Raw genomic sequence first — 18852 nt, 5'->3', positions numbered from 1 at the left:
AAAGTTGTTAAAAACTATCAAAAATATCATTTTAAAAGTTCTTAAAACTAAAAGATATGGTAGATCAGGTCTTTAAGACATCTTTTTTTATGAACAACCATGTATAAAGCAATAAAACAGTTTTATTTGCTAAACAGTAAATTATTTATTTAATTTGATCTGCACCATTATTTTCAATAGAAACAAGCAGAAAAAATGCTTAATTGTTCCAAATGATTGGTTCTAAGCAACCTCTCCATCACAAGAAAGTCAATGTCTTAGCCTCTGGAATTATTAAATTACATCTGGATGAGGTAATTTACTCACACCACACCCAATGGTTTCTGATATCGTGTTTGTCTGCGAGCTACAAAACATAATGTGCTCGTCTGCATTAACAGAGGATGAGTTGAAAAGCCCAATAACTAGCTTGTGTTTGGTGGGGAGGCTCAATTTTATCTCCGTTTCTCTTGAATGTAAATCAAACGCCCATTCACAAACATACCACGACTTTTTTTCTTTCTTGAGCGACGGAGATACTCGGAAATGAACTGATATTAACGTTAATCACTTTGGCCTCTCCGTCAACAACGTTAAATGTTGATTAACTTCAAGACTTGCAGTGATAAAAATGACAGGTTAAGCTTACGAATCTCTGTTCATCCACTTGGATATTTCTCTCCTCATTTTAATGCACTGTTTTTCATTTTCCATTTTTCTGTTCTGCGCCCCAGAACGCTTCCCTCCTCAATCTGTTTTGGTAAAGTGACTGTGTCTGTGACAGACTTAGAGTAATGTCGGAGGGTGAGCAGTTGATATGCAATCATTTGATGTAATAAAATAGATTTTTGAACTCATTTAAAATGCTAAACAAAAGTTTAAAAAAAAAGATTCCTTTCGTGATTTTTTTTTAACAAACACGCTTTTGATTATTTATAACTTTTCATGAAAGAAGATTTTCAAAGACTGATTTTGGCACAATGCCCCCCCACACTTGTGGTGCCCCTATGCACCATGTGTATACCATAAGGGGAAACAATATATGATGTTTAATATGCTCAATATAATGAGTGCAATCTGTCAGGCAATGTATGTAATTTTGGATAGATGGATAATGGGTGGATAAATGGGTGGCTGGACAGTGGGTGGTTGAATGAATGGGTTGGTGGGTAGATGGATGGATGGGTGGGTGGATGGATGGACAATGGGTGGTTGAATGGGTGGGTTGGTTGGTGGACGGATGGATGGATGGTTGGATGACGTAGTTGTGGCTTAGAAGTTTTGGCTTTGGACTACTGATCGGAAGTTTGTGCTAAATGAGTAAATGGAAATGTGGGTGCCCGGATGGATAATCATCTCTTCTCTTTAAACTGATTGGTGGACAAGAGATAAGTGGATGATGGATGGGTGGATGAATGGATGGATGGATGGACAGTGAATGATTGGATGAGTGGCTTGGTGGATGGATTGATGGATGGGGGATGGATGGACAGACATGGATTGCTGAATAGATGGATGATGGGATGGGTGACATAAGATGGATGGAATGGTAGCTGGTGGATGGATAGATGGGTGGACAGCAGATGGATGAGCATGTGGCTAGATGGATGGGTGGCCGGGGTGGATGGATGGATGATTTGATGGGTTGATGTATGGATGTATGGGTGGATGGATGGGGTAGTGGTGGCTTAGAGTTTAGAGCTCTGCGCAACTGATCTGAAGGTTGATCCTTTTTAAAAATGTGTTACATTTTTTCATCTCATTTGAGAATCTAACAACCAGTTAACACGTTTCATGTGTAGTGCACATAAGCTCACATGTTTGGAATGTAAATAGACTGTGATATGTCCTTTGTAATGTTAATTTATAATAGCATTTATGTTTAGTACTCTAACAATTTTCTATTTCTTTCTCCATCCCACAGAAGTATTAATTAAAGTCCAGATCTTTGACAACAGTGACCTTTCACCTCTGAAAGAAACTACAGTTCAGGTGCATGGGAACCAATCTATCGTGGCATCTGGCCTCACAGGGGAGGATGGCATTGTCACAGTTACCTTCCTATACCACCCAGGAACCTGGGTCATTGTCTCAGCCTCCAAGCATGGATTTGTGACGAACTCCGCCCCTTGGCATGCTAATCGCATCCCCTGTAAGTGGCACCTCTTCTCATTACACTGTTTCTAGGTTATAACATTAACTAAATATTGCCATCATGTATCAGCTCACCTGAGGAGTATTTAAAAGAAAGTTAAAGTATTGAATGTTTTCCATCCAGGTGAGGGAAAGACCTAAACAGTCACTCAAAGCCAGGCAAAGTTATAGCTTAAGTATGATACTGTGAGGCTTCTCTGTAAGAACCTATTACATGAATCATATTCACATGATGGCCATGGGGTACTTACACTGAACATGGGTTTTTTTATTGTGTAATTTAATACAGCTCAGGAACCCAATTTACTGCAAGCACTTGGAATGACCTCTTACTGTATCCATGTTTTTGTGTTTAGACACTAAAAGTTCCCAGTTAAGATCTACAACCCACACAAGTTTATGGAATCTGAGCTTTGTACATAAACGGGCTTGTTAAACAGTGTTCTTGTCTCAGTGTTGTGAACCATACCAGCTGTTGTGTTAACCTCACGTTTGTCCTCAGTCGGCCATTAGTCTTAGGCTTATGGGCTCCGTCCAAGGTCTATGTATATCTTTTTAAAGATCATAAAGGGTGGAATCCGTTTGGATGTCCACACTTTCATGTATTCACACTAGTTTCTGATGGAAATAAAAGTTTTGAATACTGTAACATAAACTTTTTGGACCACAATATAATCGCTGGTTTAAAATGTTTATGGAACCCAGCTTTAAATGGTCTGGCATCATTAATTTTTGCTGTCAGTCAAATGGCCTCTTGTTGTGATAGTAGCCGAGTCACAGAATGTTTAGAATGTTTAGAAACATACCAGAATTTCTAGTGAAAGCTAGATGTCTGGCTTGTGAGAATACCTGATCACTTACTGAGCTCATTTTTATATTGAGTTATAGCTTGTTCAGAACTTTTGACAGGTTGGAAATACTTAAAGGGATAGTTCACCAAAAATGGAAATTCTGTCATCAATTACTCTCCCTCATGTTGTTCCAAACTAGGGATCGGCGATATGGACTTAAAACTATATCATGAGATTTTCTGGTATTTATTGCGATAACAATATCAGTGACAATATAAATATAGTAATATTCACCACTGTTTTTGGCTACACGTGACAGCTGCATGCAGTCTTGAGAGCCTCAGAAACACAAACATCGATCTAAAAGTAAAACTGATTTTCTGTAACCAAACCAGTTCCAGATTGTTCCAGATTCCTCGTTTAGCGATAAACTCCTCCTCAGCTTCACGTCCGCCTTCCGCCATACTTGTTTTCGCTCTGCACGTGAGCTGCAAATGGGTCGCACACCATCGCACGCAGAAATACGTCATCAGTTAGGCTTCATCGTTATTATCTTAGACTAATTCTTATTGTAGGGAGAATTTCTACAGGTATATCGCAAACGATAAGATATCGCCCATCCCTATTATATCGCTATTCCAAACCCATAAGACTTTTGTTTATCTTCAGAACACAATTAAGACATTTTTTAATGAAACCTAGGAGATTTCTGTCTCTCCATTTACTGTTCAGTAACTAAAACTTTCAAGCTCCAAAAAGTTCATAAAGGCATCGTAAAAGTAATCCATGTGACTAAATGGACAGACAGAAATCTCCCAGGTTTCATTAAAAATGTCTTCATTTGTGTTCCGAAGATCTTATGGGTTTGGAACAGCATGAGGACAAGTAATTGATGACAGAATTTTCATTTTTGGGTATCCTTTTAAGGGGTAGATGTAGATATATTGGAGTATATTATAAGCAATATATACCAGTATATAAGGTGTCTTAGCATTGTCTGAATACTGGCATGTTCTCCTCCGAGCTCTGATTTGGCCCACACAGTGTTCATACACCGTACCTCTTAAGCAACTAAATCAGGCTTGGGTTCAGAGCTGTCTGCACCACCAGCTGGAGGCCATTTAGCTATACATACTCCACTTTTAGCAGCAGTAAAAAAATGTGGCCCACCCTCACAAGTTGGTGTTGGTGTAGCCCGGCTGCTGTGTATAAGCATTTCCACTATGGCTGTATTCCCTTGTGGGAAAATTGCACACATTCCTAACTCTAATTTCTACTTCAGTCATGCCACATTAGGCAGTAAAAGACCTCAGATGGACATAATGACCACAGGTGGACCCAAGTCCAAGATTTTTCAAGAAGTTTTTGTAAAGCCGGAGTTGTGGGGTTACATGAAAACTGTAGTCACAAATGTCTGCTCTAAGTGTATTGCTGTCAAATGGTCTAATCTCATGATGTGTTTTGATTAGATTATAATTTACAGTTATGGATGCTGATATCCAATATTCATTTTGCATATCTACTGATGTCAGTATAGACAGAACGTATGCAAAATGGAACTACATATCCACCTTGATTGACACTACAGACATGTATTTGTGTAACATTTTCATTTTGCAGACCAACCCTTAGACCATTCAGGCTGTTTTCACACCTAGTCTGCATTACATCCGGATCCACTGCTAGTCCTGGAGCCACCGCTCAATTACAACGCTCCGGACATTACAGCGCTCGTACGCACCTGACTTCTAGTACACCTGCTTCCTGTCTTCTCTTAATCACATTGTCTACTTATATTGCTTATTCATAGACATTCTTTTGCAAGTTTGTGCCATCTTTTCTGTCTGTACCTCTGCTTTTTTTTTTTTTTTTTTTCTTCTTTATTTCCTATTATTTCTTCGTAGTTCTCATATAGTAGACCTGGAGGACTGCAGTCCAGACGAGCACCTTGCAAAGTATTTCAGTGGGTTGAACTGAGCACTTAATTTACCATTTGTGGTCTAATTAGCTTCTAATTAACTTCTAAGCTCCTAAGAATTGCTTATTATTTTAATGTACTAGGGGTGGGCAATATGACAAAAAAAAAAAATCATGATCCTTGAAGGCATTTTTGAGGAAACCCCTGTATTGGCTGTAAAAATCCTGATCGGAGCATCAGTAATGAACACCATTAAACTAAAGCACTTTGCATCTGGCAGATAAATGAACTCACACAATCGGATCCTATATGAGATTATTCAGATATATACACAATATACACAGAGCGGTTCGAGAATTGGCTCCAGCCCAGAACCATGACAGTGGGAAATGTCTAATAGTGTAGCTTTAAATATATTTAAGAGGAGCAGACTTCAAAGACTGTACATTGAGGTTTATTGTATTTGTTTACAAGGTGTAACAGGTTAACGGTTGGCTCACATGGCTCACACTGTGTTCCTAAATTCTGTCATAATTGACAAGCTCAAGTTTTCTCACTTGTGTGTTATATTGTGGCACATTAACGTTACCATCTCTGAAAAAAAGAGAAAAACTAAACATCAAGCGTGCTCCTAAATTTTTGACCGTGCTCCTAAATTTTTGTAATTAGGAGCACTTCTGTGATAAGATATTATTAACGTAGAGTCCTGCACTTCCCATTTTGTGAAGCTCAACAACCTTTTGTCACACATAACAGCTATATTCCTTGGTCTTACCTGTTGTGATGAATGACTAAGGGAATCTGGCCTATGTGTTACCTCATATTTATACCCCTGTGAAACAGGAAGTCATGGTTGAACAATTTCCTGTTCCTACACCCAGGTGTACTAAAAAAGATTTAAAATATCAATAGTAATATACTTCAAATATATTTTTCTCATATGAATTCATAGGGGTGCCAATAATTGTTGCACATCTATATTTAACAAAGATATATATATATATATATATATATATATATATATATATATATATATATATATAATTTATAATAATAAGATATCTCAGTATTCATAATATTTCAGAAAAGTGTATTGTGATAACATATCACAATATTAATGATGTCATTTTTGCCCAGCCCCATGATGTACTTTTTCCCTATAATCTCACTAATTTGTTTACCTGCTACTTCCCAGCCACCAGCCAGCTCTCCCCTATCATACAACAGTTAGAAATCACGGAGGGTGCAACGAACACATGCTTCCTCCGAGACTCATGAAACCTGCCAACCACATTTTTCGAACTGCTGCTTCACAAGTCAGTGGAAAGTGCTTTCTATCCTCTTCCACATATATAAACTCACAGATGCACATGATTGGCTAGTGTGCCTGTGACAGGGTAGAGAGAGTATTGCAGTCCCTGTCACCCAGGGAGCATGTCCAATCTTACTCCCTTGGCTCTTGGCCATGGATGATTGTGGCATCATCGGGATTCAAACTCCAGACGATCAGGCAAATGCTTCTGTTGCACCACTTGGGAGCTACAGTGCACTATATTTAAGTCCATCTAAGCACAATGGAACATAGCATGTTAATTCAAGACTGGGAGGTTTGCTGTACAATTAAATGAAAGCCAGCTTGGAGTCTTTTTATCGGACGCCTCATTGTTCATCTGCGTGCCACATGGTAGTGTCTGTCAGCTTGATTGTGTCAGCGAATAGCAATGCGGTTTCTATATTACAGTGTATTATGATTTGGAAGAATGTGTTGCACTTAAAGCTGCTGTTTCCATGGCAAGATGAATACAGAGAGCCACTGTTGGTGCCGGGGTGGTGCAGAGGCAAAAATGGGACAGTGAGTCAGCTGTTTGGAGGGCAGTTTTTTCAGACTACGTATTTGCACAGGGACCAGGGAGATGCTGCCACCTGCCCTCGTTCTCTGTCTTTTATTAATGATCGTGGAGGAGGAGTCCTGAAGTGTCCCAGTGTCCCGAAGCCTGGAAGGTTCTCCTGCTGTTCTGCAAATCTGTGCATGTCACGCAAAGCCAGGGAGTGAGTCATGCTCAAAGAGGAGGCTTTGCTCACAGATCTCACTGTTCAGTGAGCTCTAATCCTGAGAGCTTTTTTAAGACATGTTTGAACAACAGCATCTTTCTCTTTCTAAGATTCAGGCCCTCTGTGTCACTGCTTCATTTATTACTTGCCTTCACTGTTGGTCTTGGACAAAATTTTGTCCTCTCACATCTAGTCCCCTATCCCCCTAAAACTCACAGGGTGCTCACTTTATCTCCTAAATTATCATTCCTGACTTAACTAGCCTCAGATCAGCTTTCTCTATGTATTATATTATATAATAGTAATTCTGTTACAATCTCTTTTTCTTCATGTACCCACTGAGCATGTTAATGAAGACGACACACTCCCTCCTGATAGTAGCATCTGTGCATGTGTGTGTGTGTGTGTGTGTGTGTGTGTGTGTGTGTGTGTGTGTGTCCATAAACCACGTCCTGAAGCATGGCTTAAATATGCAAAGTCAAGAAGGTCTCATAAAATATTACAAAAAATAAATAAAGTAAACACAAACACCGTCTGCACAGATTTACTTCATGCAATTATGAAGCATTATACTCATTATAAAAAATGATTACAAATATATTTTGGCTAATATTTTGGAGGCCAGAGCTTTTTAATTCTAAAACCTTCCACTAACACAACATATTTTTATTAAATTGTCGTTAGAATCAAGACATTATGTATAATCTGATTTGTTTTTAAGATATCGAGGTTTGGATTAGACATGCTAACATGCTAATAACTATATCAGAGAATGACTGTGCTTCACAGACTCTTGTGGGTTCCTAAAACATGGCTTTAAATGAACTGATTCTTTGATTTGATTTTAAAGTGATTTCCTGTCTCGATGAAACTAACAAGACTGAGAGTCCACTGTCTAGTGAACAGTGTAGTGTCCATTTGATGGTGCACTTGTTTTCAGAATATGACTCAGACCAGATGACATTACTGGCTTTAGTTCTCACATGAGGCTACACGTTTTTTTTTCTCCATTTGCATGACTCTCCGTTTCTCTTGAAGGCAAAAATGTCATCATATCAAATGTGATTTGCGCCATTATTTATGTATTTAATCATATTTCCGAATTCTGATTCTCATTTATGCTGCAGCAGATAATTATCATTGCTGTTCAGTGTCAGCTGTAGCTTCTTTAATAAAAAATGGAGGTGATCACGAGCGAGGCGAGATGTACTGTAGACTTTAATTCAACTCCTGTGGTACACGACATAACGTATCCATGCCATATTCTGGTGAGAGAAATGGCTGAGTGGTGAAGGAACACATGTGTTGTTGTATGTGGACAAGATCAAGTTGGGTTTCCTGTGTATTGCGAGAAGCTCTTTGAAGATACAATAAACGTGTTTCCTGTGTGGCATTACTTCAACATTGTCTGTGATTACTCAGACATTTCATAGACATGCTAGCACTTGGGGTAAATCTCTTTTCTCAAATTGTAGCTAAGCTTTCTCTAAGCTGTATGTATTCTCTGTATTCTGTAAATTACACTTGGACTAAAATGCTGCCTGGAGAAAAAAAAAAGCATCAAATGCCTGAGTCTCAGATTTGCAGCTTGGGATAAAAACATTTTGTAACCACAGCAACTTGCCAATGGTAAAAAAAAAATTATTAAGGAACAACACCTCATAATTTTAGCCATTTGTTGTTAAGATTAATGGTGTAGAATATTCTCAGAAGAAGTTAGTGTCCTCTTATCACTTATGTAATAGTAGCTGTAAAGTGTTGTTCCCTCACTAGCTTCTCTCTTTTTCAGTACTGAGAAACTGGAAAGCATAAACCCCTCCATTCTGAAGACTTTCTCATGAAGGAAAACGTACAGCTTTACCTTTGAATTCTAGAAAGCAATGACACTGGAGTCTCCTTCCAAAAATGCTAAATGAACATGTCCTAACAGAAAGGCGCATCCACCATACAAGTCCCTGTGTTAGTTGTTATAATTTATAGTAAGGATCATTTATTAGAACGAATGCATTGATATAAACCTGTGATTTGCATTGCAGCTGGCAGAGCTGCTGTTATAGAAAATTAATCAACATCTTCTGACCCATCGAAATCGAGAATGCTGTGGTCTAATATATTATTAATGCATACTAACTAAGTAAAAATGGCTTAAATTGTTTCCTAATCTTTGTTCCTCTGTCTCTGCTAGTGTATGCTTCCGTGAGCCTGTACCTGCTTCCCCAAAGACCAGCTACATTGCTTCTCTATGATGATGTGGTGCAGCTCCTGCTTGGTTCTCCAGGTGAGTAAAGCTCTCAGTGATGCTCCTTATGATGTTCTCCAAACTGCTCCACTAAAAGTATTAGTCTTTTTTACATGGCTTGGTCTTTTTCGGTGAACCTGTGTTCACTGCAGCCTCTGACAGGAGTCAAAACCGATGTGGGCTTCTGCTCTTGTAGCCCATCCTCCTCAAGGTTTGACATGTTGTGCTTTCCGAGATACTTATCGCCTCACCACGATTGTAAAGAGTGGTTATTTGAGTTACTGTAACCTTCCTGACGTCTCAAACCAGTCGGGAACTTCTCATCTGATCTCTCTTATCAACATAGCATTCACTCCTGCAGATCTGCGGCTCACTTTGTTTTTCACACCATTCTCTGGAAACGCTAGAGATTACTAAGTCACTAAGATCACATTTTCACTCCATTCTGTTTGATGTTAGCATTAATGTCCCCATGAAGTGCCTTGAAACGCGTAGCATTATTCGTTATGTTGACGTAATTTCCACTGAAACAGGAATTCAGGGTGGGGCATATTGAGTGGCTCCTCCCCCTTTAAAAAAATAGTCAATAGCACATTTGATTTTACAGTAAATCTGATGAGAAGTGCAGAATGATGTCATCAAAATTGTTGATCTGTATTAGTGGTAGAGAGAGACTGTCAATTTTGAATGCATATATCTTCTAAATGCAAAGTTTGTCATTGTTTTGAAGTACTCTACCTTGTAGATAACCTTAAGGCTTTCATATTCATACTAGAAGTCACAAAACATTGATTTCAATTTTGATTTCATGGGTACTTTAACTAAACCTCTTGACCTGTATCTGCATGATTTGATGTGTTCAAATCTGCTGCCACATGATTAGCCGAATGAATAATTGTGTTAAAGAGCAGAGGTACGGGTGCTTTGCTTTATATTTTGAATTGTTACCTTGTTGCAAAATACGTTTCATTTTAAAATATTTGTAGATAAATAGTAAAAAAAGCATGCACAATTTTGCACTTGGCTATAGCTTATGTTGCCTTCCGAATGGGAAAGACTTATTAAGTGAACACACAGATCCCTGCTGGAATAAAAGGGTAGAGGCAATAACAATGTTGTGAATATCACAGTGTATTTTTGTCCCAAATTCTCAGCGCAGGCAATGAACTGAGCTTTTCTCAAATCAGGTCGATTAGCAAGAAGGGGGTTGTCAAAAAATTTATGCTGCTGCTGTGTGAGCATTGCTGACGTTTCCCTTTCATGCAATAAACACCTCACTTTCATATCAGCAGAAGTGCTCATGGCTAGATGCAGGAAAAACTGAGGTGTGCAATTAATGTGGTGTGAAGCAGGCGATCTGGAAAGCATTTTCAGGCTTCTAAGCACAATGAATGTCCTGTTAAATTTACACTCATTATCAAACTGTCTAAGGTCTGCATGCTTTAGCCCACAGTTGTGGGTGTAAAAAAGACTAATAACCCTTTCCCTGTGGGTTTCGCGCTAGTAAAACAGCCTGAGTGGCTTTGATGGTTTTAGCCCATGGCTAGTCTGCTGCTTGGTGATTGGAGTTATGGAGGGAATTATGGGTGTGCTATAATGCTCGGGTTTATGGAATGGTGTTTTTATTAGGTAGGAGGTCAGTAATGCCTTGGAAGCTAAAACAAGAAGGAAAAAAAATTCTAGTGCTGAATGCTGAGTATTCTGAGTATTATTCATGGTGCATGTGTTCATTACTGCATGATTTTCCGAGTTTATCGCTCTTTATACCTCCATTATCAAACATGATGTCATCACTTTGCAGAGGAAATGAAACATTTCTCCATGTCACCTCACCCTCAATCTCTTCCTCCTGACGCAGCTCTTTTTGTCAGATTCTTATCTATTTAACAAGCCCCTCTCCACATGCTGCTGAATAGCTGCTGGAGCTCTGGGGCCTGAGTAATCGAGGCTGTTTTGCCTGATTGCACTGACTGCACTGACTGCTGTTCATTGATTATAGTCCGGCTCGTTTAAAAGAGAGCAGTGTGTTCACTCTTTATTCTGACTGACAGCTCTCGACTCTTCATTTAAGAGGGTCTGGCAGTCGAGAATGACAAATGATGTTCACCCAGTATTATAAAGATGCCATTTGTAATGTTTAAATGTCTTTCTAGATGTGTAATAAGCAAATCGTTTTGAAGATAACCCGAAAAGAATCTGTACTGTGCAACATTGTGATGTAACGGGTTTGGTTAATTTCTTGAATTCAGGCCTTGGTTTACAGAAATTAGCCCCACCTCCAGAGATACTACACAAGAAATACATGGTCGCAAATTGAATTTTTTTAAAGGGATGAAAGTGTGAGCATTGTTTGCCAGATTTATCACCTTATTTACATTGTGAATGTAAAAAAGGCACTGTGAATGCATCTTAATACGCAGCAAATATTTGCTTCACTGTATTTCAGAACATTAGCAAGAATAATAAGTACTATTTGGATAGGATAAAACTTCCGGAGGTGTGAATGTTAAGTAATGTTGCTGGAGCCCGTCTGTAGTAGTTATGTTCAATTCACACAGGATAAGCTGTCTCTGTAGAAATCACAGAGATTGTAATGTCTTCATGATGAATGCATGGTTGTTACACTAAAAATTCTGTGCATACTACATACACCACATTGTAATACAAACTGATTGTTTTGGCCTTTTTATAAGCACTTCTTGTAGTGCACTTGAACATTAGTAGGTCATATGAAAATAACATGTACACTATATGACCAAAGGTTTGTTGACATCCAATTCCAGATTTAGTCCTTTTCTATGAAGGCTTTCCACTAGATTTTGGAACGTTGCTTTGGGGATTTGCCCACTTTGCTGTTCTAGTTCATCCCAAAGGTGTTCAGTGGGGTTGAGGTCAGGGCTCTGTGCAGGACACTCAAGTTCTTCCAGAGCAAACTTGGCATACCATGTCTTCATGAACCTTGCTTTATGCACAGGGGCATTGTCATGCTGGAACATGTTTGGGCCCTTTAGTTCCAGTGAAGGGAAATTGTAATGCTAAAGCATACAAAGACATCCTATACAAGTGTGTGCTTGCAACTTTGGGGCAACCATTTGGGGAAGACCCATATACCTTATACAATGTACATTTCTAGTGATCATTTTATAGAAAGTAAAACACATAATCATTTTCAGATGCACACATGTGCAGTCTGTAAAACAAAAAATACTGACATGGCTGATTTGGAAGGGACCAAAATCCCAGATATACTCCCAAATATAATAATTACTTTAGCCCACCTCCCCATGTAAAACTAGTCAAATCTGAATAGAGATATTATATATAATATATATATATATATACATACATATATATATATATATTTGAATACAGCTGCAGTTAAAAGGTATAATAGGTTGTGCTAGGATTCCCTGGATGATCCAGATTTTAGATTGAATGGAGAGAGATTGGAGCCTGCTGTATAACTATTCTCACATTGAAATCCATTTCCATGGCAACTTTGGCACGGAAAGGCTCATGTTGCAGAAGAGTGAGGCTGAAGAGAGGCCTGTTAAAATGCAGTACATCTCCAGTGTGGGGGCGGATGCTGGTTTCTAGTATGTTGGAACAGCCTGAACTTCTGCGCCCATGGCATTTTTGGGTCTGGGTGTTGTATTCTGAAAGCTCTCTGCAAGAGTGATGGAACAATTTGTGATAATTGTCGGTTATTAACAGACACACCTGACCCTGTCATACAAGGCCTCTGATGCAATGGAGTGTCATGTTTCTTCTAGGATTTGGTCAGTGAAGTTTCCATCAGATGTATGATAATGAAATATTGAAAAGGAGTGGATGTAAACAGACACAGTATCAGGAGCTGACCTTGAGGCTGTTGGATGAGTGGCTATTTCGTTTCTGTTTTGAGCCAACAGACGTTCCAACTGATTGGAACAGAAAGACGTAGTGGTCATACAACCTCTACTGAATGTAAATGTAAATACAACTTCAGTTATCAAAGCTGCCCTGACTCATATATTATGCATTGGATGGATAAATGAGTAGCCTCGGCGCCTTGGACAAGTGCATTTCATGTCAGTTTTTTATTTGTAGTTGCCCAGCAGAAAAGTAGATTCAACAAGAAAATTAACACTACTTCTTTTTGACTTTTGCACAAGGAAAAGTTTGGTATGTATGTTTAAAAGTCGGTGCGGCACATGATGATGTAACTATAGAACATGTTTACAAATCTCTAGTTGTACTAGTTGGATTAATTAGTGTGCATGAATGATAGATGATCTTTTCAGAATCAACAACATTGCCTTGGTGCTACATCCTACCGTCGTACATCCCTATATCACCCATAGCTGTAAATATTTGCAGGTCTGTTTCATGAATGGGCAAACTGTTAATCAAGTAAACAGCCTGTAATGTGACTGTTTAATGTTGTATCATCACTCCTCAAATGAGTATATGGGTATATTTGTGGTATGCTAATGACTCCTTGTTGCTAGCCTACTGAGGTTACATTAGAGCATTGTCCATCCACTGAGATGTCATGGCCTAGATTCGTCCATCCCCTGCCATTCCATGCTGGGTCAGTTCAGGATTACAACGCTCCTGTTGCTGCAGTGGCAGAAAAGTAGAAAGAACTGGACCATGAGGAACCCATCAACCTCATTGCCATTCATACACAATATTTTGAGTGGAACATTGTCAAGCTTAATGATGATAGTTGTCAACGTCTAGGTTGCATTCCAGTCATTGTGTCTGGTGAAACCATCAATCTGAGTCTAAAATTAATTTTGTTGATTATTTCCAGACTTTCACAACTATTCTGAAATTCATATTTCTTCTCTGCCATGTTCTCATCTCTTGGCTTGTAGTATGAGGCAAACCACCTGGCTCTTCTCTTAGATCCCGAATCAAGGAACAGGTTGTACCTGGCTCTCTCTGACACCATGCTAGAGTCTTTTTTTCTTTTTAGCACAGACTTATATCTTTACTTCACCTGTAGCAGGGAGGAAGGCAGATAAGGCATGATTCCCACAGGAGCAATAGAGAGATAAGCTTTATAAGATCAAAGTGAGGAATACTGAAAGTATTCAAACCTCAGAAAGATGCCTGGCTGGTCAGAAGCCAAGAATATGCCTCACTGATACATGCAATGCACAAGGATAAGGTACACAAAACTCTGAAAAGACAGTGTACCCATAAACCCCCTCACTGACCTTCTGATGCTAGAACTTTTGACTTGAGCTTTTGGCTAAATTCCAGCAGGGTTTAGACAGTGAGGCCGTCTTGGCAGTAGTCCCACACATTTGCACAGAGGGTTTATCTTAAGTAAGGTAAGCAAAAATGTTGGCAGAAAAAGAATATCCTGTTCCTTAATGAAAAGCTATTAATATGATGAGAATAGTATTTGAATAAGTTTGCAGCAAAGTGTTTTCTTTTCACAGTCAGCCATATTTTGCTTCTCTGTTAAGATATAAGGGAATTGCTGTACCAAAGCTATTAAAAATGTAAACAGTGTACATACATACACTGAAGACAGAGAGGTCAGTTTAGGGGCGTCATTTCAAGAGGCACAGAACATGAATACCCAGTGACCCTTGCAGTTTCAAAATGGGGATTCACTAGGCCTGTACAATATTGATTTTTCCATGCTTGCGATTTACCATTTTGGAAAATCAGCTGTGTAGTCGGGAACTGCTTGCTGGCAGTGGCAGTCGTGAAACCTCATCTGGCTGGTGGACTGTTTACCATGCTATAAAGAAACAGTACATTTTGGGTATAATCCTTTTACAAAACAGTTGTCAAGTGTTCACATGGCTGACATTTTCAGTGTTTTGCTGCTGCTAAAAATGTTTAAACGCATCCGAGCATTTACCAGCCCAGGAGTCACTATTAACATTATTATTAACATTTCTTTTTAGGTCAAAATCTTTGTCCTTTTTTCTGTTTAGGATGAAAATGGAAAATGCTGTTTTTGACCATTTTTGTCTAATATTTTTCAGTGGCATCCCTAAGAAATATAGTTAACTGATGTTAACTATACACCTGTCTAATGTTAGTTATCATCGTTATATATTAATTATCACATTAATGAGCTCAAAACATTCTCCTTTTGAAGAAGAGGGATGGGAATTCTAGGCAGTTTCAAAATCGTATGTAATCGGCTCGTCTCCTGTTTTATTGAGGTGAAAAAGACTGCTCTTTTGGCATACTGCGCAATAACTCATTCTAGCATATTATCTATACATGATATTACACAGCTACAATATTCAGTGACCTTAATTCAAACTGTATTATATTTCCAATCCTGCCAACCTTAATGCATTTTGCGTAGGAGCTCCACAATTTAACAATGGAATCATTAAATCGCATAGACCTAGGATCCTCACAAGGCCCAGAAATTCCCTGGGTGAGATATCACTTACAGAGAGAAAGCTTGGAATACAAGCAAAGGCTCTTACCAGTTCAGCCAACTGTTCTGCAGCCATGGAAATAAATATTGTGGCTACCTCCACTCTCAAACTGTTAATTTCACGGTGTAGACATACACCCAAGTGTGCTGTCATTTTCAGAACAGATGGGACACTTCCATTCACCTTTGACCTAAAGCTGACCCTTCCCTCAACAGCGTCCCTCAGCTGCATTAGACTAAACACAGAGCACTTCCACTCATTCATATCGTCCAACCGCATGGCTCCCACATCAGCAATCTGCACTTGTTTTCATCAGGTAATGATCCCAACCATTCCTGCTACAGAGGTACCGTTAATGCTAACAATGATTGCCATGATTGAAATGATGACGAATTGGCTGGTAGAATTGAGGAGAGTGCACTTCCGTGATCAATGTGAGTGCAGTGAGTCCCTGGAGTGTACTGATTAACATTTGAGAGATTGATATTGCAGTGTCAGTTGGGGCTTCTTCCCCCCCCCCCCCCCCTTTTTTAAGGTTTAATTGTTCACTTCCATCATAATATTACACTATTATGATTTCTGATAGAAAATGATTACGGCTATTCACACTTGTTCCAGTCATTTTACATGAAGATATATTAAATGTTGGATAAAAACAAACATAAAGAGCTCTAAAGACTTCTGGGGGAAAATGTTTTTGATCCATTGTGTCCTGACTTACCAGGACCAGTTCAATATGGCACTGTTCCTGAGGCAGACAGACAAGCTCTGTTCAGTGGCAGAGAAAAAGGAGGCCTGAGAACTGGGCTCTGAGGAACCCCTTAACCCCAGTGAGCTTCTTGTTTTCCGCATCACTGAGCACATCCATACAGCCAGAGACTAGCACAGCTGATGGCAGGAAATGTGAAGGGTTGGGGTGACACAATGGTGAATACTAACTGTTTTTGTGTGCTGTCAGGGACTTTTAAATTTAAATCATTAGAGAAGCTGTTCAGTAATTTTAATTTTCATTCAGCGTAATCACAATGACTGTTCAAACAGTACACATTAAGTTAGGATTTAAACATGACAGGGCGTGCTGATATAGGAAAATAATCAACCACCCCAACGTGTTTTATTCGTCTTATACTGCTTAAGTTGCCAATGATTGCGTTTATTTATTAAAGAACAACACATTATTTCTATCCATTTATAGTTATATTTTATGTTGTGGAACATCCAAAAACGTTCTAATCAACTATAAACACTTCCCTCACTTTCTCTTGAGTTAATAAGACCGAAGAAATTGCAGCTTGTTGCTAAGGAACACAACATCCTTTGTCCACAGACTTTCCTGTGGTGGAAAACTTAAAGGAGCATCCTTACCTCTGTCTGTTACAAAGCTCTAACACTGGAGCCTCCTTACAAAAAAAGTTAAATCGTCTTACTTACACATTTTTAATCAGTTTATTGGCCTAATACATGGATGGGGTACCTTACAAAACTATTAGCTGTTACTGTAGAAGCAGTAAGATATTACAAGTGTATTAATATAAACCTGTGATTTGAATTACAGCTGGAGCTACAGTTAGAGCTACTGTTATAAAAACAGAGTCGACACCTTCTGACTAATAACAATGAAGTATGAAGAATATGCGAACAATGACTCCAAGTGTATTAGTGAGGTAGTGCTGTGGATTTCTGTAAAGAAAATTCAAAACCATGACAGCCCTAACTATGATACTGTGTGTGATGTCATAGCAATATTTAGTGTTCACCCATATGGAGAGAACCAGAAGAGCATCTGTGCCATTTCAGACAGCAGACTTCCCCAACTCTGGAACCAAGCCACATGGTTCCCCAGTGTGAAGTGGATTCTGTGCTGCTGTGTGTGAAATAGCCAAGCTCTTCAGGAACCTAGCCAGCTTGGCAGACTACCAGTCACAGATAGACTTTTCTGTGCTTTTATTACATAACCACACTTTTCTGTGTCAACTTTATTGGGATTGACCCACCTATGACCGTCATATGTGGGCTGGTTTTCCTTCCTGTGAATCACTGTTAAAGCAATGCTATCAGTGAAAGAGACCTAAAGAAGTAGCCTTATTAAGCATCAAATTCCTATCAGGCTTCTTATAGCCTAATTAAATCTGACCCCACTTTCCTGAATCAGCTGTTGTATCTGTTTGTTTTGTCTGAGCGCTTGTTATTAGATTCCATTTGTGCAAAGTTGAAGTGTTTAAAGTGTATAGTGATTATGTGGAGAGATGTAAATGTAGGTATGGCAGTTTAATAAAACAACAAGTCCAAAGGATAAGGCAGAAGTCAATAATCATGAACAGGCAGAGGTTAGGCAATCAGGAAAACAGTACAAACAGGGCAGGGCAAAGAGACGAGATTGTAAACATAAGCAAAGTAAAAAAAAAAAATCAGACACGGTACGGAGGCTTGGTATAGAAAGAGACAAAAGGCAACTGAGCATAATACTTTGCAATGGCTGTGTGTGTGAGAAAGTCTCTTAATTAGTGTGGTGTGATTGAGAACAGGTGTGTGTGATTAGTCCTCAGGGGAAGGTGACTTGTCTGTGTGTTCCACAGAGAGAGTTGTAGTTGGACATAGTGTTCCTTAACTAGAATGTGATTCAGGAGGTCGTGTGACCGTGTTGTAGTGCAGTGGCTGCTGGGAGCTGTAGTCCAGATTAGCCTTTGGGATATCCATGACATTCTGACTGTTGAGAGTTAATTATACATCAGAAGTCTATGCCTCTTTTTGCTTGTTTTGGATACCTATGGTTAAGAGTCAATAAAAAATGCCTCCATTTCAAAGATGTGGTGTTTGACATCATTTTTCAGAACAGACCGATTAAACATAAACTTGTTTCTGAATTACATAACTGATTAGCAAATAGCAAAATGTATGATTGGACAAAAATATCATATCACTATTGGAATTTCTAAGATACGATATGTATCATGACATATAGGTCTGCAAAATGGGCAGCAATACAATAGTTGATCAAAAAAAATTATATATAATAAATTTTGTACATTTTTAAGTGCATTTTTTAGATTTAAAAAACAACACAGACATATATATATATATATATATATATATATATATATATATATATGAGAGAGAGAGAGAGAGAGAGAGAGAGCTAGATAGATAGATAGATAGATAGATAGATAGATATAGATTGTGGGTGTTATGCTAAATAATTCCTAAATGGTCTTAAAATGTAAAATATGATGGTTAGATGTTTAAGGATACACTTATTCACTTGTTTTTTCACAGTCAATATGATCAAGATGTCAGAGCCTATAAAATTTGAAATGA

The 18852-nt window shown here is 38.7% G+C and overlaps 1 protein-coding gene across 1 annotated transcript in view; it reads left to right on the top strand.

Moving 5' to 3' along the window:
- Window positions 1–18852, top strand: part of fam171a2a (family with sequence similarity 171 member A2a) — a 55599-nt gene that overhangs the window by 22918 nt on the left and 13829 nt on the right. Inside the window, exons 2-3 of the mRNA XM_053614589.1 lie at window positions 1904–2131; window positions 9080–9172. Of these exons, the coding sequence (XP_053470564.1) occupies window positions 1904–2131; window positions 9080–9172 (321 nt within the window). The remainder of the gene's footprint in view (window positions 1–1903; window positions 2132–9079; window positions 9173–18852) is intronic.

This window comes from Ictalurus furcatus, chromosome 2 (genome assembly GCF_023375685.1).
Source record: "Ictalurus furcatus strain D&B chromosome 2, Billie_1.0, whole genome shotgun sequence".
In the NCBI taxonomy this organism is placed as follows: Eukaryota; Metazoa; Chordata; class Actinopteri; order Siluriformes; family Ictaluridae; genus Ictalurus; species Ictalurus furcatus.
Note: the sequence above shows the minus strand (reverse complement) of the source record. Positions and strands in the feature narration are given on the sequence as shown.